This window comes from Chiloscyllium punctatum, chromosome 5 (assembly GCF_047496795.1).
Source record: "Chiloscyllium punctatum isolate Juve2018m chromosome 5, sChiPun1.3, whole genome shotgun sequence".
Taxonomy (NCBI): domain Eukaryota; kingdom Metazoa; phylum Chordata; class Chondrichthyes; order Orectolobiformes; family Hemiscylliidae; genus Chiloscyllium; species Chiloscyllium punctatum.
Genome location: NC_092743.1, coordinates 123,019,718 through 123,043,135, shown reverse-complemented (window position 1 = coordinate 123,043,135; position 23,418 = coordinate 123,019,718). Strand labels below are relative to the sequence as shown.

The 23,418-nt window shown below is 39.7% G+C and overlaps 1 protein-coding gene across 1 annotated transcript in view; it reads right to left on the bottom strand.

Annotated features, from left to right (window-relative positions):
- csmd3b (CUB and Sushi multiple domains 3b) overlaps positions 1-23,418 on the bottom strand; it is a 1,933,688-nt gene that overhangs the window by 445,096 nt on the left and 1,465,174 nt on the right. The window contains exons 13-14 of the mRNA XM_072571243.1: positions 14,914-15,096; positions 6,948-7,274 (exon numbers count right to left, since the gene is read on the bottom strand). Coding sequence (XP_072427344.1) covers positions 6,948-7,274; positions 14,914-15,096 — 510 coding nt within the window. The remainder of the gene's footprint in view (positions 1-6,947; positions 7,275-14,913; positions 15,097-23,418) is intronic.

Here is a 23,418-nt window from a genome sequence, read left to right as displayed (position 1 = left end):
TGTTATCTTCATTGAATCCCCACATAGTCAACATCCGAGAGATGATAATTGACCAGAAGATCAGTTGGACTCACCATGTAAATACAATGGCTACAAGAGCAGGTGAGAGGCGAGAAATGCTGTGACACCCCAAAGCTTGTCCACTATGTACAAGTCAGGTGTGTGACAAAATACTTGACTGAATGGGTGCAGCTCAAACAACATAAGAAATTTGACACCATCCGGGACAAAGCAGCCCACTTGATTGGCACCACATCCACAAATATCTACACCCTTCACCATCAACAGTCAGTAGCAATACTGTGTAGTATCTATAAATATACTGCAAAAATTCACCAGTGATCCTCAGACAGCATCTTCCAAACCCATGACCTCTTTCAGCTAAAAGATCAAGGGCAGCAGATACATGGAATGCCACCAACTGCACATTCCCTTCCAAGCCACTCACCATCCTATTTGGAAATATATTGCTGCTTCTTCATTGTCGCTGGGTAAAAATCCCTGAATTCACTCCCTAAAGGAAATGTGGGTCAATCTACAACACATGAACTACAGCGATTGAAGAAGGTGGCTCAACATCACCTTCTCAAGGGCAACTAGGGATGGGCAATAAATGTTAGCTAGCCAGTGAAGCCCACCTCCCACAAGTAGACAGGAAAAAACACACAGGCAGCAAAAACAAATGGGCTAAGTTTGGATCCCTGGACAGAATCTAGAAATGATGGTTCTTTGGGGAAAGTATGGAAGCTATTAATTAAGATTTTCTGACTCCAAACCAAGAGACATATTTTTTTTTACTTATGTATGAGATATGAAAATTGTTGAAAAGCATTCATTCCCCATATGTATGTAGATTTGCTCGTTTAGCTGGAAGGTTCATTTCCAGATATTTTGTCACCTAACAAGGTAACATCTTCAGTGGGCCTCAGGCGAAGCACTGTTGATAATTCCTGCTTTCTATTTATATGTTTGAGTTTCTTTGGGTTGGTGATGTCATTTCCTGTGCTGATGCAATTTCCTGTTCTTTTTCACAGGGGGTAGTAGACAGGGTCTAACTCGATGTGTTTGTTGATAGAGTTCCAGTTGGAATGCAATGCTTCTAGGAATTCTCATGTGTGTCTCTGTTTGGCTTGTCCTAGGACACGTACGAGAATTCCTAGAAGCATGGCATTCCAACCGGAACTCTATCAACAAACACATTGAGTTAGACCCCATCTACTACCCTCTGTGAAAAAAAACAGGAAGTGACTTCACCACCGGAAATGACATCACCACATGAAATGACATCACCAACCCAAAGAAACCCAAACATATAAATAGAAAGCAGGAATTATTGGTAGTGCTTCGCCTGAGGCCCACTGAATATGGTACCAAGTAGGATGATGAAACGTTGGAAATGAACTTCCAGCTCAGTGGGTAAACCTACATCCAGAAGCTCAACCTGAGCTATAAATCGACTCAAAATTCACTAATTCATTCCCCATCCTTAATTAGCCTCAAGAAGCTAAAGGCACTTCAGCACTTCTTCTTTCAGCCTTGCTATTTGCACAAATGTGCTAGGAACTTCTATCATTTGTGACATTTTCCTCTCCTATATGTATCACCAGATACAGCTGAAATACTGCAGAGATTAGATTAATTGTGGAACTGCTTAGCTCTATATGCAACATGCTGTTCCTATTGTTTGGCACTGAAATAGTCATCTATTGTACACTTATCAGGTGACATCTCATTTTTAGGAATGCCTGATGCTGTCCCTGAACTATTCATTGAACTAGAATTGATCACCCAATTCGACAGTAAAATCAGAGTAAGAGATGTGCAGGACCATGAAACTGCAGAATGTGGTTGAATACAGTATAAGACAGCACTCTGTCTCCAATCAATGGAATCAGGAGTAATCAATGATAACTCCTGCCAATGTTGTCTTTGACAGCTGCAACTGTGACGGGAAAATTGGTGAAGATAAGGGCAAGTAGATTATTCTGTTATTTATTTCTTCACCATACGTCCAGTTTGGGCAATTTGTCCAACCTGCTCAGCAATGTTCTTTATGGATGTTTACTAATCCATCGAGTATAGGCGGTAATCAAGCAGCTCAAAAGACTTCCTAGGATTCAGAGTCAATGTTGAGAATTGAAATATCACTGTGCCACTGTCCCTGGTTGTCTGTCTTATTGATGGGACAGGTCATAAGCAGGGGTGGTGGGAGTGGTGTCAGGGACGTAGTCTATGATTCAGTAAGTATAACAAGGTTGGGCTTTTGCTCGAATAGTCTGTGGCCAACTTTACCAATTTTGGCACAAATCTCTACATATTAGTCAAGACAATTCTGCAGATCCAACTGGATAGGGTGTAACACTATCATTTCTAGGGCCTAAATTATGCTAAATGATCCGTTCATTTATTTGTTTTCCACAGCAGCAGTTAGGCTTCTTATGCCCTATCAGGCATCAGTTAAAAGTCAATCACTTTGCATCAGTTTCGAGACACATGCAGGCCAGATTGGTTAAGAATTACAGATTTCTTCCCTCAAGGAAAAATAACAGGGATTGTATGACAACCTGATACCTTCATCACCTTACAGAGACTAGATTTCAATTCCAGATACATTAAGGAATCTTAACATTATACCAGTTACAACTGTGGGATTTATAAGCATACGCCAGAGCTAAAAACCTGACATGAAATGTGCAGTCCAACAACAATACTGCAGTTCAACCTTTTCAATTGCATGTTCAGCCTTGAGTTCAATGTGAATTTCCATGTAAAGAAAAGTTAAAAATGAATGCTTTTAAACAAATTAATTAATTTGATATTTGAAAAATGCCTATCTGAGACAAGACTAAGTCAGATGTTTAATGATTTAGACCTTATTCCCGAATATGCGCACTCTTTGTTAGTTGACACTCTCTATTGTTAAAGAGGCCACCTTTTAAATATGGAATAAAATTAAAGCCCTCTTTGTCATTTCCAGTCATTTTGGTTCATTGTTAAATACCTGACAGTGCAATTTGAAGAATGGAAGAATTCCCATGGTGTAGTCAATATAAAAACAGGTTGGTTAATTGCTGATTTCAAACCATGATGATGAGACCTTGTGATTTGCTCTGATTATTACATTTCAAAGCAATTGATTTATGGTGAGTTTTCCCAAGGGCAATGTCCACTGCGTAAATATGAAATAAAGTCGAGCCAATTGCGAGCGGAAAGATGCTACATAAATGCAAGTCTTATTTTCCTATCACAGATACTGGGACTTTTATTGAATTATTTCATACTGAACACAACATTCAACAATTGTTTCCAGGGCTGGAGGATTTGAGCTATCGGGAGAAGCTGGTGCTTTATTCCCTGGAGCGTCAGGGGCTGAGAGGTGACCTTAAAGAGGTTTATAAAATTAAAAAGGCCTTGGATAGGGTAAATAGACATGGTCTTTTCCTTGCATTGGGGGAATCTGGAACTAGTGGGCATAGGTTTAGAGCAAGAGGTGAAGGACTTAAAAGGGACCTAAGGGGTAACCAGAGTGTGGTTCATGTATGAAATGTGCTGCCAGAGGAAATGGAAGCTGGGATAATTAGCGCATTTAAAAGGCATCTGGATGGGTATATGAATAGGAAGGGTTCAGAGGAATATGGGCCAAGTGCCAGCAAATGGAACTAGATTAATTTAGGATGTTTGGTCTGCATGGACGACGTGGACCAAAGGGTTTGTTTCCATGCTGTGCTATGACTCTATGACTCTAATTATGTCTCCACATATTCATATACTCAAATATATGAACAATGTAGAGAAGAATACTGGAAATTGAAATGTTGAAACAATAAAGTAGATTAGGCAACTCTCAAAAAGGAAAATATAATGGAATATGTCTCGTGACAGTTCTTAATGTTTTGAGGCAGGGTTACACTCAAAATATTATTCAATTCTTTTCTTCACTTGATGTTAACTTATCAGTGTTCATTTTTTTTAAAAATCATTAATATAAATTCATAGACTTATAGATTCATAGATTTTGGCCTGGGAGTCAACACTCAGTGTACAACAGATGAAGCGGGATTGAGGTGTGGGGGTGAAGGGTACTTGGAACAGGGTGTGCTTATGTAACTGAGCTCATATTGTAAATACATAACTTAGTGTCACAGAGGTCCACATGACAGCAAAATTTGACTCATGAGTCAATGCCAGTCAAAAAAAGGACGAGTACATTCTAATCCCATTTTGCAGCATGTGACCTAAAATATGTCTTGGATCTCAAATTTTCTTTATTTATTCACAGAATGAAGGCATCACTGGCTAGGCAGCATTTGTTTCCCATCCCTAGCTGCCCAGATGGTAATTAAGAGTCAACCACATTGCTGTGGGTCTGGAGTCACACATCGGCCAGACCAGGTAAAGATTGCAGTTTCCTTCCCTAAAGGACATTAGTGAGCCGGATGGGTTTTTCTAACAATTGGCAATGGATTCATGTTCATCATTAGACTCTTAATTCTAGATTTTTATTGAATTCAAACTCCACCATCTACTGTGGTGGGATCTGAGCCCAGGTCCCCACAATGATATCTGGGTCTCTGGGTTAACAGTCCAGCGACAATACCACTAAGCAATTGCTTCCTCTCACTCATAAAATAATTATTTGAAATTATGAGCATTTCTGCCTCATCCGTTCTTATAGGCAGTGAGTTTCAGATTCCCATCATGATCTGAGGAAAAAAAAAATTTTCCTCACATACCCCTAAACCTTTCGACCCTTACTTTAAATCTGTGCCTCGGGTCATTTCCAAAGGGAAAGTTTCTTCTTATTTAACCAAACTATAATTGTCATAATTTAATACATCTCAGTCATGCTCCTCTGTCAGCTCCCTCTGTTCCAAAGAAAACAAGCCCAGTCTATCCAATCTCTCTTCATAATTAAAAACCTCCAATCAGACAATGTCATGGTAAATCTTTTTTCCACCCTTTCTCCAGTGCAATCAAGTCCCTCCTATAATGTCGATCCCAGAACCCAATAAATTATCTGAATCCTAACCAACGTTTTACATGTTCCAGCATAAGCTCCCTGCTCTTAAACTCAACATCTCAGCTAGTAAAGGTAAGTCTGCCATCTGCTTTCTTAAACAATTTATCGACCTGGGAACTGATGTATACTATACTCATAATGCCCAATGTGAATAAATTTGACCTTAATTCTAAATGCATTCTTCTTTTCAACATTTGTGGTGAATTCTATTTTGCAAATTATGTTTTGCATGAGATTAGTTGGCACACCTTTTTAATGTATAAGACGTCCATATTATGGTTATTGCTTCAAATAAGTGATGAGGATATGATTTGCTCCAAAAGTATGAACACTGGAAGACAAAGTACCTCACATTTAATTGAGTAAGGTATCAGGGATTCATCAAGAAAGAAGAGCCTTTAGCAAGAGACCTTGGAATGCAGGTTCATAGTTCCCTGAAGGTGGAGTCACAGGTAAGGACGGTAAGTGAAGGCCACATTTCGTACACTTACCTTTGTCAGTTTGTGCATTGCGTATGGGAATTGGGATGTCATGTTGCAACTGTTCAGGGCATTGGTTAGGCCACTTTTGGAATACTGTGCTCAGTTCTGGTCTGTCTGCTATAGGAAAGGTGTTGTGAAATTTGAAAGGATTCAGAAAAGATTTACAATGACATCGCCAGGGATGGAGGGTTATTAGCTATATGGAGAGACTGAGTAGCTGGGGCTGTTTTCCCTGGAGTGTCAGAGGCTGTGGGATGACCTTATAGAGGTTTAGAAAATCATAAGGGGCATGGAGAGGGTGACTAGCCAAGATCTTTTTCCCAGGATGGGGAGTCCAAAATTAGAGGGCACAGGTTTAACATGAAAGGGGAAGGACATAATAGGGACCTAAGGGGCAACAATTTCATGCAGAGGGTGGTGCATGTATTGAATGAGTTGTGAGAGGAAGTGGTGGAGGCTGGTACAATTATGACATTAAAGAGGCATCTGGATGGGAACATGACTAGGAAGAGTGTAGAGGGATTTGGCCAAATGCTGGCAAATGGGACTAGATTAATTTAGAGAAACTGGTCAGCATGGAGGAGTTGGACTGAAGGGTCTGTATTCATGCTGTACAACTCTATGTTTCTGTAACACCAATGATATTAAATGTAAGTCAACTTGACAAATGTCAAAGTTAATGTAATTTCAGAGAATGCAGTCATGCTACTAACAACTTTTTAATGATAACCAAAATTCTCAGAAATATATTGTGCATTGTACTCTGCAATTGTATCAGGGCCTACTCAATCACTTGTTTGTGAGCAATCTTGGGTTTCTTAAGAACCAACCACTCTAATTGCAATTATGTAACAATTGAGCACACAGTCACACTTTCACAAACCAGCGTTTTCAGGATGTAAGTGAAAGGAACAATGATGGGAAGAGAAATACTATATAATACATTTCTTTGAGAGAGTATCTAAATGACCAAGCTCACATACCATTTCTTAAGCGAAAACCAGGTAAATGTACGATGGAAAAAGAATAGAAAGAGGTGCTGGTAGGATTAGATGAGTGAGAGGAGGCTTGTATGACATATTATCAGTTGAAATGACGAGTCAGAATGAGTGACTTCCTTCTCTGTTGCCAATTGAGGTACTATGCGGATTGTCTCATTTCTTTCTATCCAATGCTGGTCGATATGATGATATGAATGTCATACACATATTCAAAATCCATTCTCTTGCAAGTAGCTTCTTACTTGGATAAGTCTTTTAGAATTATCCACAATTACTATATTACTGCAATCGTGTGAAAACATTTGCCAAGTTACAATTATTTCTACGGCTCATTGAAATAAACCAAATTTACTTTTTAAACCAAATTTCAAAGTCTAAAATTTGCAGTTGAATAAATGAGGCACCGTCGTCATCATTTAGATCAATTTAGAAAAGTAAGCATACTGCTATATGTGATGTTAAATCCTCGTCCAGACATGGAGTGGTCAGCCTGAAATTCCAGACGCAGAATGTGACCATTGCTGGTAAGATGCGAAGGAACTTCTGATCCACTGAATGTACCCAGTAGAGGCGAATCAATTGATTCCCCATCTTTAACGGCAAGGAAGTCAAACTGAGATTCCAAGTCAAAATCATTGAAGGACAGGTGAATCCGACTCCCTCGGACTGCAACAATTAGCCAGACACAGTTCATATTATTGCTGTAGCCCTCGGGATAGTCCGGCGACAGTACTGTTCCAACTGGCGCAGTGAAGTTTGACAAACAAGGAACTGTAAACATAAGATCAAACAAGTTATATTCAGAAAAGCAGCACGTTTAGGTTCTGAGTAAATTGGAAACATTCATTTAAAAGGAACCATTACCATGTCAAGCACTTGTTTTAAATGGCACCATACTATTTTAATGAAACATTCAGAGTTAATAACATAATAAAATTGAAGATATTGTACTCAGATAATGTTGCTAGCTGAAACAATGACTATCAAGTTGCCCTTGTAAGAACAACTGTTGAAAGAGTAATGTACAGCTCAGCTCCTTGAAATATAACCTCAAGATTAACTTGCTTGCTTTTCACATTATTTTCTCAAGCTGATAGCACACAATTAGAATAATGCTATCCCATGCTGCTTTATTATTGAAATACCATATTGAGCTCATTACAAAATTGCCATTTAGGAGGCAGCAAAATTGTCAAAATGATCCAATCAATCAATCTTAAGCTACTACCTTTTCTATATAATGTAGTGTACCTCCAACTTCAAGGACAGCTACACCTGGAATTTGTAGTTTTAACAGTTTAAATTGTCACCAGCAGATAATATTGGGACATAAGTTTAGCAAGGGATGCAGCCTTGTTCACGTCTGCAGAAATCATAATGAAAGTAAAATTTGAAGCACTAATCAATACTTTATATTTACTATGAATGCTTTATGAGTTTAAGGAGTTCTAGTTTTAATTGGTTTTACATTCTGACACAAACAGCAAATAAACCAAAATAAAATTGGGTCCGTGGCAGCATTTTAAGTAACTTTTATTCATGAACATAATTCAATAAAATGAGAATTAGTCAGAAGTCATAAACAATTGAAATACTGTAAATTGGTTCTTCAGTAACAGCAAGTAAAATGTTAGTTAAGTTAATGCATCCAGTCACAAGGCATAGATAAATTCAGTGGTACTGCAAGTTGAAACAAATCTCTTTCACAGCTACAACCTGGACCATGTCCAATATAGGCATACGGCAAGAAAATTTACTCCTTCTGATTGCTATTAATGGTTTAAGTTAAATTAGTTTGGACAGCTTAAGGCAATTCAGAATAGGCATGATTCCATAGTACAAATCTGCCTTCATAATTAAAGACTGGCACAAATCCAACCTTCTTACAGATTGTGACTTAAAGTCTGATATGTATGCACTGGGGTAAAGCAATTTAGTTTAATTTGACTTTTTATTTGAACATGCAACAACTAGACATTAGAAATCACAGTTTACATATTAAGAAATGCAAATTATTTTAGGAATATCTTATGAAACACATATGGTTGTACCCAGGAGCATTGGCTTTTATTGGAACAAAGTGGACTTAGCGCTGGTAAAACTGTTCCAGTAAAATGCTTTATTTGTGAATCAGCTGAATTAGAGTCAGGTGGATACACTTCTATGAAAAAGCTTAGTATCTTTTGAGACAAATATCCCATGTGATTATCGTGGTCTATGAGTTCACTTGGTGCTTATGCTCAAGATATAGAGGTAAACTAGTGTTGTGCTGATCTACATCGTTGAATTTGAACACTGTATGGAATTGGAAAAACAAAAAAATCAACCTTCACCTTATTGAATGGCTGTATTGGCTTGAGGGGCCCAGTATTTTTTTGCTGCTCCTATTTCATGTTTGTCTCTATGTTCATAATAGTCCAGAGACTCAGAGGTAACAGTGAACATGTAGACTCAAATGCAGGTGCAAACCAGTTCAATAATTCTTTTTTCCCAGAGAAAAGCAAATTTTGCTCTGCCTTAAAGACCCCACAGTGTTGCAAAAGCCAGTGGCCTGAAAGAGAGTTAACTCAGAAGATTGTAATAATTCTGCCCACTGATATATAATGGCTATATTTGAAAGGAGCTTGTTAGTTGTTGAATAAATTCTGCAGTTAATCAGTTCTATAGTCTACAGCTAAGTACTGTAGACCTGGTGACTATTACTTAGGAGATTACAAAGCATGTTATCCCGTGTTAATGCAGTTAACCAATATTATGTTAATGTAACATGTTATCACTTATTATGTGACAAATTAGTTCTTATTACTCAAGTTAAGTCTTTTGTGTTGTAGATGTATTCATGGTTCATCCTCCATCAGTTGATATGAGTAAGCCACATAGACAAATGTTACAAATGCTACTCAAGAAGATCCTAACAGAACCAGTTGTGAGCTACCAGCATCTCTTGTAATGCTCACTAGTTCCATGTATATTTATGCAATGTAGGAAAGCATTGGGTGCAAAACTCAGAGTTATCTTTTCTGAGGTACGTACGCTAATTGTGAGAACCAGAGGACATTTATATTTCTTCCTATTATTTTTATATGCTGGTGAAGATTTTAGAAATCCTAAAACCAATCACTCCTCTTTGGAGAGATCATAAGACTTGGGGAAGCCTGCGAAGGGGTTGATATATTCTAAAGGGGAAGACTGAACTTTTTTTTGCCATCTTCAAATGTTCACTATGAAATGTCAGATGTGATATTCTATTATATCGCATTGTAAATTTTATTGTAGTAATTCATCATAAGGCTCTGTCTTATAAAGGTAAGAAGAGAATTACATTGACCACCATATGAGAGTATTGACATGCATTGCAGTACTTTTTCCAGTGGAGAAAATGGCATAATGAATTCAAGTAATAGGAAAATCTGCTTGGAAACTCCTCTTGTCATTTTAACAAAGTTAAACGTCTAGACAACTCTGACTGTGGAAAAGAACTCCCCTCCTTTTGGAAAATAAATCTGAGAAACTGCTGTCTTGCACTGACTGACGGGAACTCTGTCGTGGACACTATCTCTTCTTTCAACTGAATGCTCTTTCAGTTGTAATACTATTTTGATTGCCATGGTAACTTTGAATTTTTGGTTGAGTTCTAAAAACTGTTGATGCAGTCTGTTGACACTGCTGTTCAGCAGGGTAACTGACAGTCTGAAAAGGTTGCAATGTCATCTCCTGCCTTTGATGTTGGTTCAGTGCACATGTTTATTTTTCTTCAACACAACAAAATAACCACCTTAAGGATTAATTAGTTTTCAATGGAGACTCTGTTTTGCACCATCAATGTCACACTTTTGAATGAAATTCTTTTGTCACAAGTTTAAGTTTAACTAAACCTATTTGGAATATCATTGTTATTTCTCTTGCATCTCTCCTGAAGACTGTACATAGTGGATACCAGCTGACTATGGAGAATGCCTGAGGAGCACAAGCAGCCTGACAGGACATATTGGCCTTAGCGAGTTTTGAGAAGGTTTGTAGCTCATGTTGAGGTGAGGTTCTGGATGTAGGTTTGTTCACTGAGCTGGAAGGTTCAGTTACAGATGTTTTGTCACCATACTGTTTAACATCTTCAGTGGGCCGCGAGACTCAAAAGATGTTTGTGTGTGTAAGCAGGAATTATCAGTAGTGCTTCGCCTGGAGGCCCACTGAATATATTACCTAGTATGGTAAGAAAACATCTGGAAATGAACCTTACAGCTCAGGGAGCAAACCTACATCCAGGACACATTGGTGGCACAGGTAATCAGAGAGGTCATCTCAAAGTTTGGGATGTGGAGGATTGGGATGAGGGGTAATAGAGCTGGCTGCTTAGCCTGAGAATTAATGGAAAGGCTGTCTAACTAGCTTACCTCAGCACACCTCCTGCACTCCACTGTGGCTCACAAGCTTCAGCATGGAACCAAATACCGTGTCAAGGGAAAGCAAAATGTGAATGGGTCATGGAGAGTACAAAGTTGTGGATTCAAATCTCATCATTGTGAAAAGATGGCAGTTCTTTAAAAAAATCAAAAATTAAAAATTGGTAGCAACACGGTCGATCATAAAATTGCCTAACAGGATCAGTAATGTTTTAATATAAAACTTTCATCCTTACTCAGTTGGGCAAGCATAAATTCAAATCCATTACCAATGTGGTTGACTGAAGTAGCTTTGTAAGGCAGTCAATTGTACCTTCTCAAGGCAACTTGGAATGAACATATTTTGAGAATTAAATTGGGATGAATAGCCTTCATTGACCAATTAAATATCTCATCAGTGGCTACCTGTTGGATCAGAATGTTTCATACACGATATTGAGAACTGGTTGCAAGAGCTGAATTAACATTAGAAATCTGAATTATTAAATCAGGATAATTTGACGATTCAAGTTGTATGACATGCTCATTTGTTTCTCTGACACTGTCTGCAGCACAGCTCTTTGTTGTTCTTGGGATACATAACAAGAACTTTGACAGCCCTGTCCTTGCATATTACAGTGCATCATTATGCATTGTTATGCCAAACAATTGGTGGGTTAAAAAAGAAACAAGCAGCCTCAGAGGAAATTCTATCCTAATAGCTCCTCCCAAATTGGGCTCGACATGAGACAGATGACGTCAATGTTATGCAATGTTTCAACCACTTTAAAAGGGAATGGGAAATACAGTGATTCACAAAATAAAATGTGAATCTAAGGGGTAAAATTCATTGAAGTAGCGGTGACTCTGACTGCAGACCTAAATTTTGAGGCTACCCTGCCTCAAGCAAATCTCACAGCTCTATGAGCAGTTATCAGGACTCCTGTCACTACAAAGGGCTACAGACCTCATTGAAGAGTTTCCAACCAATTGAAGAGCTACAAGCTCTTTGATTATAGAAGTCTCAGCAGGAGAAGTGGACACTGCTAGAACTGCACAGAGCTGAGTGACCCAGACCCTCGCAGCAAAGTCAATAGGGTTTGCAGTCCCCAGGATCAATCAGGCAAGCTTGGGAAATGGGGTAAGTGGCTTGATTAGTGAGGGTGGTCGTATTGTTCCTGCAGGAATGACCATTGATCCAATTGAAGCCCTCTCCATGAACTGCAGAGTGCTCCATGAGAAAACCTACCACTGTCAAGCCCACAGTAAGACCACCAGGATTTATCAGGAGGTCTCCAAATGCAGTGCAGATACTCACATGTATTGCACTATTTACCTGTGGATGTGAGGGCCTCCCTGTACTTTGTCCTATCAGACCAATAAGCTCATATCAATATGCTCATTCTGAAACCCAACAGACCATAAGACATAAGAGCATAAGTGGCCACTCAACCTATTCAATAAAATCATATTTAATCTGATAACCCTCTACTGCTTTCCTACCTTTTCCCCATAACCCTTGATTTCCTTGCTAATTAAAAATCTGTCCAACTCAGACTTGAATACACTTAATGACCCAGCCTCAGTAGTCCTCTGTGGCAAAACTTTCAACAGATTCACACTACCTTCAGAGAGAAGAAATTTCCCTTCATCTCTGCTTTAAATTTGTGATCCCTTGTTCTGACAATATGCTCTCTAGCTTTGGAAAATACCTATTATCCTATTCTGCAAGCCCCATAACCTGGAGCCCAACTTCCATCATATTTTGTTTTTAAATAAAAAAGGATAGAAAACAGTACTAAAAGTTCAAACAGAACTAGACTTTCAAACAGTATATGAGTTTGGAAAGGCAACCTCCCCATTGGCTTAAATATTTAGTGCGCTACTAAGATAGATTTCAGAGGTAGGTCCCAGGTCTGATCCAACATTTTTTCTCATACTTCCCAGCTGGGATTCCCTCCTAAACCTCTCCAGCTCCTTCTATTAAAAACTTTCTTTCTGTCTTAATATAGCTTCATGTGGCAGAGTGTCAAGAGTTGTTTGAAAATAGTTTGAAGAATCATAGAATTCCTACAGTGTGAAATCAGGCCATTCCACCCACAGTGACCCTCCGAAAAGCTTTCCACCCAGACTGAAGCCCCACCCTATCCCCATTAGACTGTGTTTCTCATGGCTAATCCACCTAACCTGCACATCCCTGGACACTCTGGGCAATTTAGTGTGGTCAATGCACCTAACCTGCACATCTTCGGACTGTGGGAGGGAACTAGTGCACCTGAAGGAAACCAAGCAGACACGGGGAGAACGTGCAAACTCCACACACAGACTTGCCTGCATCTGAAATCAAACACAGGTCGCTGGCACTCTGAGGCAGCAGTACTAACCACTGAACCACCATGCCACCTTTGGATATTTTACATTAAAGTTAAGCTTTTGTGCAGATTGCACTGGAAATGTTTATGGCAATATCAGCCAAATATATTATTGATCTTGACTGTAATGGACACCGTAACCAGGATGCCCACTTAATTTACACACGAATAATAGTCATTTGGGGGAGCTATTTCAATGTAAAATCAGCTCCTGTAAAAATTACTATTTTCAGATGTTGGACAAAAGTGGGAAATTAAAGGAGTATCAAAACAAAGTGCTTATTTGAAACATGTGCTTTTGTTATTTTGCTCCAACTTAGATCATGCTGCAAATGTTCAAGAGAAGTAGGAGGTAATCTGTTTCTAGTCTACTGCAAATGCAGTTCTCTCACCATCTGTTGAGCACTGTACAAGAACAGCTAAAGTTATGGAAACTTTGATTTTATTTCCTTCCTCGTGGCAAAAAAGAACTGTTTCTGCTTAATGCTTCACTTTAATACCAACTCCTACGCTGAGTTGGTCAATTAAAAGAGTACGAATCACATCAGTTCTGACATTCTTTATCTGAATTATTTTATATTATTTCCCTGTCAATTTGCTTTCTTTCCATCCTAAATTTATTTGATGGAACACTGTCCATTGGAACTGTTTTCTCTGACTATTTTACCACAGAGTGGCTGGTATTCATTTGAAATTTAGATTAAATTAGATGAGATTCCCTACAGTATTGAAACAGGCCCTTTTTCACAACAAGTCCACATCGCCCCTCTGAAGAGTAACCCAATCAGACCCATTTCTCTACCCTATATTTAACCCTGACTAATGCATCTGACGCTATTGGCAATTTAGCATGGCCAATTCACCTAACCTGCACACATTCTGGGTAACCCAAGATGAAGGACAGGAAAATTTCTGGATGTAACAGCTGCTCCCTTTTTTGAGGTATTTTAGGTGCTGGAGGTGATTTTCTCGAATTCCAGGAGCAGCAATTACTGTTTTATATGCTGTTGCATTGTTTTGGAACTTTGGAGAAAAAAAGTCAAAACATCAGCAGTTTTAAAAGGGAGAAGAACAGACAAAGGAAGCACATGGTGAGGGCAGTGCAGGAGAGAGAGAGAGAGAGAGAGAGAGAGAGTTACTGCCTTTGCTGTTTGAAATGAAAGAAGAAGATTCAGGCTATTTAAATGCTGAAAGCTTCAAACCTGAGCTCGACTCTGTCCCCAGCCAGAATTCACACTTGCGTATTGCATCAAGATAGTTATCGTTTGTAACAGCCTGGACCAATTTATCCTGTCTACAGCAGGAACTCTGAAGCAAGCTGTGCTGTCCACAATTGATGGGAATCCAATCTGGTACTTTCATCTATTCATGGCTTATCTACTTAAGCTAGTGTGGGATCTCAACCCTGCCTTCTTTTAACTTTGAATTTAAAGTTGATGAAAAATAGTGTCGGCTATTTCAGTAATATATGAGTCTGAAGGTGCTGACAGACTGATCATTATCATGAATCTATCCAGCTGAATCCAAAAGAAGTGCTCCCTGGAAAACTGCAGATAAGCCAAAATTACAGTTCACGGGTAAAGATTTTAGTTTATATTCCAATGGCTCAAGACAAAACTAAAAATAGTTTAATATAAGAACTGAAAATACTATACTCACAGATGCAGATTGGTACATTTGCTGACCACTGGTTGTTATCCTGACAGAGAAGGGATTTTTCTCCTATCAGTTCAAATCCAGATTGGCATTGAAATCTCAAAATGTTCCCATTGGAGAATCCATCTGTATCACGTATGCCATACAATGGAGTTCCAGGATCGCCACAACTCTCTTCGTCAATTTCTGTGTAAAACAGATGGAAAAAAATTGAATTTTATGTGCTATTATTTTGGAATTCTTTGCTTCTAAGATTTATACTTTGGTAATTTGTTTCTGCATCATTTAATTTCATACATTCCATGCCTCTCATTTCAACTATTTCAAGTTAAACCAGACAATTGGCAAACATTGTTATACTTAGCCCAGAGACTAACAAATCTGTACATTATTTACAATCGAGTAACTGAGGTGATGACACTCAATGAAATAGAAACTAAATAGAAAATTATGTTTAGATAATTTTGCCACATGCTTTTGATGCATACAAAATAATGTGTCTGAATTCTTCATGGCTGATTTAATAAATTTTCTTATACCCATTTTCTCTGCCACAAAATGTTGTGTTTGTTAAGACTAAAACAAATATGAAATAATTCAAGACAAACTTACATTGTATTATTCTACGCAATTTAAACCGTTTAAGATCTTTTACTCAGAGGGATATTGTTTGAGAGAGAAACAAGAGTTACTGTGATTTGAGCTAATTTCTAACTTGGTTCAATTTTACACCAGGGCATCTGACAGCTTTGAAACCTCAAAGTGATACAAAAATGAAAGCACTCTGACAGATCTAATTCGCAGAAATGAGAGGTGCAACTGAAAGTTCGCAGTTTTGAAATGCACTTGATAATGCTGATTTTCTAATCCATGTTCCATTTGTACAAGTGTCTTCACTGGAAGGACAGGATTAGTGAGTTCACCATCCAAAGAAATCACGGGTCTGGATTTTTCCATGCAGCTTTGGAATATTGACAGTGGAACACAATATGGATCTTGAGCCCACACTTGTCAAAAGAGGTCATTACTAATTGGCCACAGTTATGCTCACCTTCCAATCATGGACATTGGATGGGCTGTTGATGTTGTAGGCTCAGATAGGTAGCAGCACTTGAGCCTCAGGGGCCCAACGAGGAGCAGTGAAACAAGCTGAGAAAGATTGGGTCTGCAAGGAGACCATCAACATAGAGCTGCCCATAACAGTGTTGATAATATCCAGAAGGATTGAGAAGGAAAACCCCCTCACAGAACGGAACAACTCAAAAATGGAAGGGGAGGCTCTCCATTTGATTAGTTTGGGCCATAGACGCAGTCTTCCATGTCCACTTCCCATCAATGGGGCATGCAGATTACAGCTTCAAAGGTCCTCCAATACGTTGTGAGTCTCTGAGTGCCGAGTGTCCATTCCATAGGCAGTAAAATGACAGTGAGGCTACTAAACTGCCTGTAACTGGGGCCTGAATCATTATAATTGCCTGCCACCTCCACTGCTGATCTGATTCTTCACTCACCCTGTGAAACATCCCTGGGTGCTATGCCTATTCCACTTTCTATGTATTCCCCTGGCCCTAATCTCATCCCCACAGGACTGTAAAATCTAATCCATTGTTTTACATGTTTATTGTTTTGTCAATCTTAAAAATGGAAATAGTTAATAATATCAGTACTAAATTCAGCAAATTAGAGCTAACATTTTCACATCTACAGTTCCCCTTATTTACAACATTCTCCAGTCTAACAACCCTGCATCAAGACATCTGTGACCTTTTAATTCTGTCCTTGTATGCAACCTCACATGGGTTTCACTGGTCCTCAACATACTCTTTCCATACATATTCAATAGATCTCCCTCTTCACTTTCTGTCAGTTCAGGATGATGCCACAAACAAGCACAGCTTCTCCTCTTTTCCCTTACTTTGAAGGGATAGGGATAGCTCACCCCAATATGGTCCATTCTTTGATTGCTCCCATAACTCTTCATAGGAGCCCTCCAGCCACAAGGGATGAATGTGGATTTCTCCAGCTTCCTCATTTCCCCTCCCCCCCACCTTTTCTCAGTCCCAGCCCTCAGACTCAGCACCGCCTTCTTTACCTGCAATCTTCTTCCAGGCCTCTCCGGCCCCACCCCCTCTCTGGCCTATCACCCTCACCTTAACCTCCTTCCACCTATCGCATTCCCAACGCCCCTCCCCTAAGTCCCTCCTCCCTACCTTTTATCTTAGCCTGCTTGGCACACCCTCCTCATTCCTGAAGAAGGGCTTATGCCCGAAAAGTCGATTCCCCTTCTCCTTTGATGCTGCCTGACCTGCTGCGCTTTTCCAGCAACACATTTTTAAGCCATGGTTCCTTTCCATGCAAGTGCTGGAGACGCAGCAATTCTACTGTAACTCATCCTTTCTCACCATATAATGGCCAAATACACTTTCTTCGTGAAAGAGTGATATCCTTGAACTTCTTTCAATTTAATGTATTGCATATATTGCTCGCGATATGGTCTACCATGCAAATGGGAGGCCAAATACAGATTGCTTTGTGGAACACCTCTATGTAACCAATCATGATCACAAGTTTGTTTCACCCATCATTTTAATTCTCCAGCTGCCCCTGACTCAGAACCCTCTGCCATTATCCAACATTCCAATGAAGCTCAATGTCAGTTCAAGGAATGGCACCTCAGTTTTTGACCGCTTACTTTATGGCCTTCTGGATTCAAAACTGAGGACAACAACTTTAGTTTATAATCCCTGTCCCAATTTTAATACTTTAATTTTTTGATAGGCTTGTGATTGGTTCTCCTGTTTGTTTCATTTCCCCCCTTTTTCCTCTTTGGACAGAAACTACATACAATTCTGCCACCTGCACTTCCTCTAGGCACATCTTTTGTTTGATTACATATCCCATACCCATTCCTTTGTAATGTTAAAAGATTAAATTGGAATATTTTTGTGGACATTAAAGAGTTAAACTGCACTGAGTGAACATTCTGGAAGTGGGTGGGGATGACATTCATGAAAGAATGCAAATGACCCCCACTTCAATCAGACAGATATTTGCTACTACTCCCCCTACTATTATCAAATTAAATCTCTTCCATTCAGAAATGCTTTCATGACCATCCCCAGAAGCTAGGGCACCTCACACCTGCATTGTTTCGGGAAATAACTGAATCAGAAATAGTCTGCATAACGATTCCCCAGGATTAGGGAATTAGCATTTGCATTATCTCCGAGGATGATCTCATCCTGCCATTGTACCCAGGATAACCTGTGACTGTGAGTAACTGGGGGTTGACTTGAGTGGCATGTGACTGTGGGAGAGCGGCCAGAGCATCTGTAAGTATGGCCAATTGACCTGTATAAAAGGGATGTGTGTTCTTTGTTCAATGCCTCTTTTGACTCTACCTCACACACCTGCGAGGGGGGGTCAAAGGGGGTCACACCTAGCTTTAAATTTAACGGATTGCAGAAATTGGTGGGTGTGAATTGCATCCCGTGTGTGAAACCTCGGGAAAATAACCTAACACTTGACTCTATGAATCCATTCTGCCAGTTGATCTCTCCTATCTTTTAAATATCATTCATTCTGTTCTTTTATCCACAGGTGCATGACTTTGACTTGCTGCCTTAAACAATGATCGATAATAGTAATTAAAACAAAAAGCTCTTAATGCAGTCACGTGGAAGAGGAATCACTCCAGAAGAATACTTTTGGCTGGATCTATGCCAATTCATGAATGTAGCTCCATGGAAACAGAATGGGCAACAGCTTCTGATCTCCTGCACTGAGGCTACCTCTGGTGTTCTGCCAGGCTCTTAAAATTACATGGGACCCTTACAGCACATTGTTAAGAGCTAAGTTTATTTTTACTTACCTTACTAACTGTCTATTGCGGATGGCGGAACAGTCACTGTCATAGAGAATGCACCTCCAGCAAATTCCACTGGAAATGGGGAATTGAAGTACATAGGTCCAAACAGCCTCTACCCAAACCATCCACCTAACTATCTCCAAAGCCAGTTCCAGATCCTGAAGGTTGTGGCCACTTTCTGACTACAGATCACAGAAAGATGGAATAACTCAAGGTTAAAAATGGCAAACCTCCTAATAACTGGCTTCAGATTACAACTGGTTGAGGAATAACATCAATGCTCCAGTCTGTGTTCCTCAGTGGTGGCACAAATTGAAAGAAAAATGTGGCAAGTAAAGAAATTTGGGAAATTATTTTTGCTCTGCTCTTCTCCAACACCCATCCACTTCCTGGTATGTCTACATTGTCTAATTTCTTCCAGAGACCCCATGCTTCAGTTTCTTGCCTATCCAGTTATTTAAAGATTCTCATGCCAAATTACATTCTTTTTGTCTCCTGAACTTCATAACAAGAGGACTATGACTGGTACTAGTCCAATTTCAACTACAAACAGAATAAATTGAATTATATGTAGATTTTTAACAAAGATCCATAAGTACAGAAGGATAAGCAGTTTACATGTGGCTCATGAGGCATTCATAAGTGTAATGCTGGTACATGTTGTTCTTATTTTTTAATTTATGGCTTCATTAAATTAATATTGATCAACAGTGATACAAAGAAGAATTATTGTGTCTTTTACACATACAGTTTCAAAGCTGAATACTTGTACAACTGCTAACATATTTACTTCAGCAGCTCACTTGCTAGCACAGCAACCAGATTAGAAAGAGTGCTAGCTTGCACAGTGTAAGTGTTCACATCTGGAGCATACAATTCAGTCCAAGATACTGAAAGCTATGGGTGTTTTTGTATCTGTGAATGGAAGCATTTTACACCTGGCAAAACAAATACACCACAGTCAAAATGAAAGAAAAAGATTGACAGAAAATCAATTCTTTAAATTTCCTGCAAGCAGTGAATTGGCCTGAAAAGAATGACTAAAATCAATCATAATCTTCAAAGTTTTTGGAGAGAATACACGAGATTTCACACTCTAGGCATATTATAGAATTGTATACAGCCATGAATTATTAGCAGTTGTGCTGCCTTCGGGACAGCATTTATTAGTAAGATTCTGTCTGCACGCGGGTAAGTAAACATCCACAGGCTTTTCTTGGCACTGTATTATTTTAAAAGAGGGTATTAGAGGACAACCTTCACTTATCCTATGAACACAAGTCCTGGTTTTAACTTGTTGGTTGTCACTGATGATATAGTCTTTAACTATGTTAGAATACCATCATGCTGCATCTTCCCGCATTTGACCATTAATATTTAATTTCTCACATTTAACTAGTAAGATTTCCTACTTTACTCCCACTTGTCTACTTATCCAGGCAAGACATCAATTTTTAGTCATAACCTTGACCCTTTTCAAAAACAAGTGGGATTGATGAACTCGATGTGGTTGCATGTGGAAAGGAGAAAGAAGCAGACTGGGGTTTCAGGATCAGCAGGTAACCAGAATGTAAAGCCATAGATACAACTTCAACACTCTTATGAGGCTGATGTGTGGTGGACAACAGCATCTCGATATTCATGTTAAGAATGGTTCACTCTTTAGTAATGGACCATACATGGATGTATCCTGCATGTTTGGATATTTTTTCCTGGTTTGCTAAAATAAATTGAGTTCTCACCATCATGAGCAATAGAAGACTTTAAAAATGTGCCTCTGGGATCCCTTCATCAGAATCTTCCAAAGGAAGATTTTCAACAATGTACTGATCTGCAGAGTCGATAGAAGATTGGACAATTGTCAGACGTTCTGAGTCTGTCACTTCCTGCTGGTCTTAATCTAATTTGAGAGTTCCACTGGCAAGATATTGAGAGATTAGCCCAAGCCATTTCTTTATAGTCATTCGTGAAATCTGGGTATCCCTGCTAGGCCAGCATTTATTGCCTAGCCTGAATTGCCCAGAGGATAGTTAAGAGTCAACCATAGCACTGTGGGTCTGGAGTGGCATGGGGGCCAGATGAGGTAAGGATGGCAGTTGAAACAAAAACAAAAAAATGTTGGGAAAACTCAGCAGGTCTGGCAGCATCTGTGGAGAGAAAGAAGAAGTAATGTTTTGTGTCCAGTGACCCATCTTCAAAATGTTTCCTTCCCTAAAGGACAGTAGTGAACCAGATGGGCTTTTCCAACTATTGACAATGGTTGCATGGTCCTTATTATATTTTTAATTACAGGCTGTTTTTTAAAATTTGAAATCTACCATTTTCTATGAAGGGATTCAAATACACCTGGGTACCTAGATTAGTAGTCCAGTGATAATGCCATAACCTCTTCATTGTCCTTGACAGTTTTGTTTCCTCACTTCTTAAAAAGATCAATCATCCTGAATTTGATCTTATTCATTGATTAATGCTTGCCTTTCCAGGAAAATCTCTAGCAACCTTGATAAGATCTCTCTCTCAAGAACTTATTTCTCAACTTGTTGCAAAATATTTTCCTTAACCAACAGTTTGGAGTAATCTTTGAACTTTGAATATTTCAGTAAAATAATGTTTTTTTTCCACCACCACAACATTCCATTCTTTTGCACTTTCTCAAGCAGCAGCGGTCTTGCTAAAGGACTTGCAGAAATTTCCAATAAATGTTATTTTTATCAGTTTTGACTTACTGATTTTTAGTTACTTAGAACTGAATTGAACAATTTATTGTCACATATGTACAATATAATAGTCAGTGAAAAGTGTGTACCATTGCCATGCATAGGCACCATTTACATTAACTCGAAACAAAATTTTAAAAATAAAGAAAGATAACATAAAGAGAGTCCAACTTTTCCTTCTCTGCTGCTTTCATCCCGTGCTGAGCTTCAAATTCCACACTCTGATGTCCCCAGAGTCCCACTCTGGGCTACACCAGCCCATACCAGGCTGATGCCAGAAGTCCCACTCTGGGCTACACCAGCCCACAGCAGGCTGATGCCAGAGTCCCACTCTGGGCTACACCAGCCCACACCAGGCTGATGCCAGAAGTCCCCTCTGGGCTACACCAGCCCACACCAGGCTGATGCCAAAGTCCCACTCTGGGCTACAGCAGCCCACACCAGGCTGATGCCAGAAGTCCCCTCTGGGCTTCACCAGCCCACACCAGGCTGATGCCAGAGTCCCAATCTGGGCTACACCAGCCCACACCAGGCTGATGCCAGAGTCCCAATCTGGGCTACACCAGCCCACACCATGCTGCCACGAGAGTCCATACTCTGGGCTACATCAGCCCTCACCATGCTGTCACTAGAGTCCATACTCCGTGCTACCCCAGCCCACACTATGCTGCTGCCAAAGTAACACTCTGGGCTACCCCAGCCCACACCATGCTGTCCCAAGTGTCATACTCTGGGCTACACCAGCCCATGCTATGTCACCACCAGAGCCCTGCTCTTGGCGACACCAGCCCATGCCATACTGCCACCAGGGGCCCAATCCATACGAAAGGGAGAATACCACCCCAGGTTTTAAAGCTGGCCAACTCTGTAACCACACTCCGTCTGAAGACACCGCCACCACTCCGGAGCCCATTGAAGCATCCTTCTCACCGAAGAGCTCTTCTTATTAGATAAGTTTGGGTGGAAACTAAATTAAACTGTGAACAGAAAATAAAGGGAAAAGCAGCAAAAGAAAGAAGCAGGCAAAGAGGACAAGCCCAGGCAGAGGAGCCCAGACGCTGCCTACTCCACCGCCGTTATCTTGCTGTGGACTGATAACAAAACTCCCATGCACTTCTTCTTATTGTGTATGGGGTACAGTTGTATTCATTCATAAATTTTCCCCTTGGTCAGAATGTAAGATTCTGCACATGTTTAAGTGAAAGACTTGGAGGCCTTTTCTTTGTTTTAGGACCTTACCAAGCAGCTGCACAAGATGTTGGATTTACTTTTACTTTTATTTTTTAGCCTTTTGTTTTACATATGTTGTTCGTGCAATCAAAGTTTTGTTTTTACTTCAAAAATGCCATTTGTTTGGAACTGGGATTTCTTCAACACTTGATTGTGAAATAATTTATTCTATAATAGCTCCTTAGCAATAGGGGAGCTTAACATACCAAATAGAAAAGTACAGCACAGAACAGGCCCTTCGGCCCACCATGTCGTGCTGAGGATTAATCCAAACCTAAAACAAAATAACATAACCATTGCATCCCTCAGTTCATTGCTGTCCATATGCACATCCAGCAATCGCATAAATGTCCCTAATCACTCTGCTTCCACCACCTCGACTCTATCCATGCCTCTCATTACCTTGTACACCCCAATCACCTCTCTTTCTCCTTCTCTCCCAGAGAGAAAAGTCTGAGCTTAGTCAACCTCTCTTCATAAGACAAGTCCTTCAGTCCAGGCAGTATCTTGGTAAACCTTCTTTGCACCCTCTCCAAAACCTTCGCATCTTTCCTATAATAGGATGACCAGAACTGGACACAATATTCCAAGTGTGGTCTCAGCAGGGTTTTGTAGTGTTGTAGCAAAACCTCAGAGCTTTTAAACTTGATCCCCCGTTAACGAAAGCCAAAACACCATATGCTTTCTTAACAA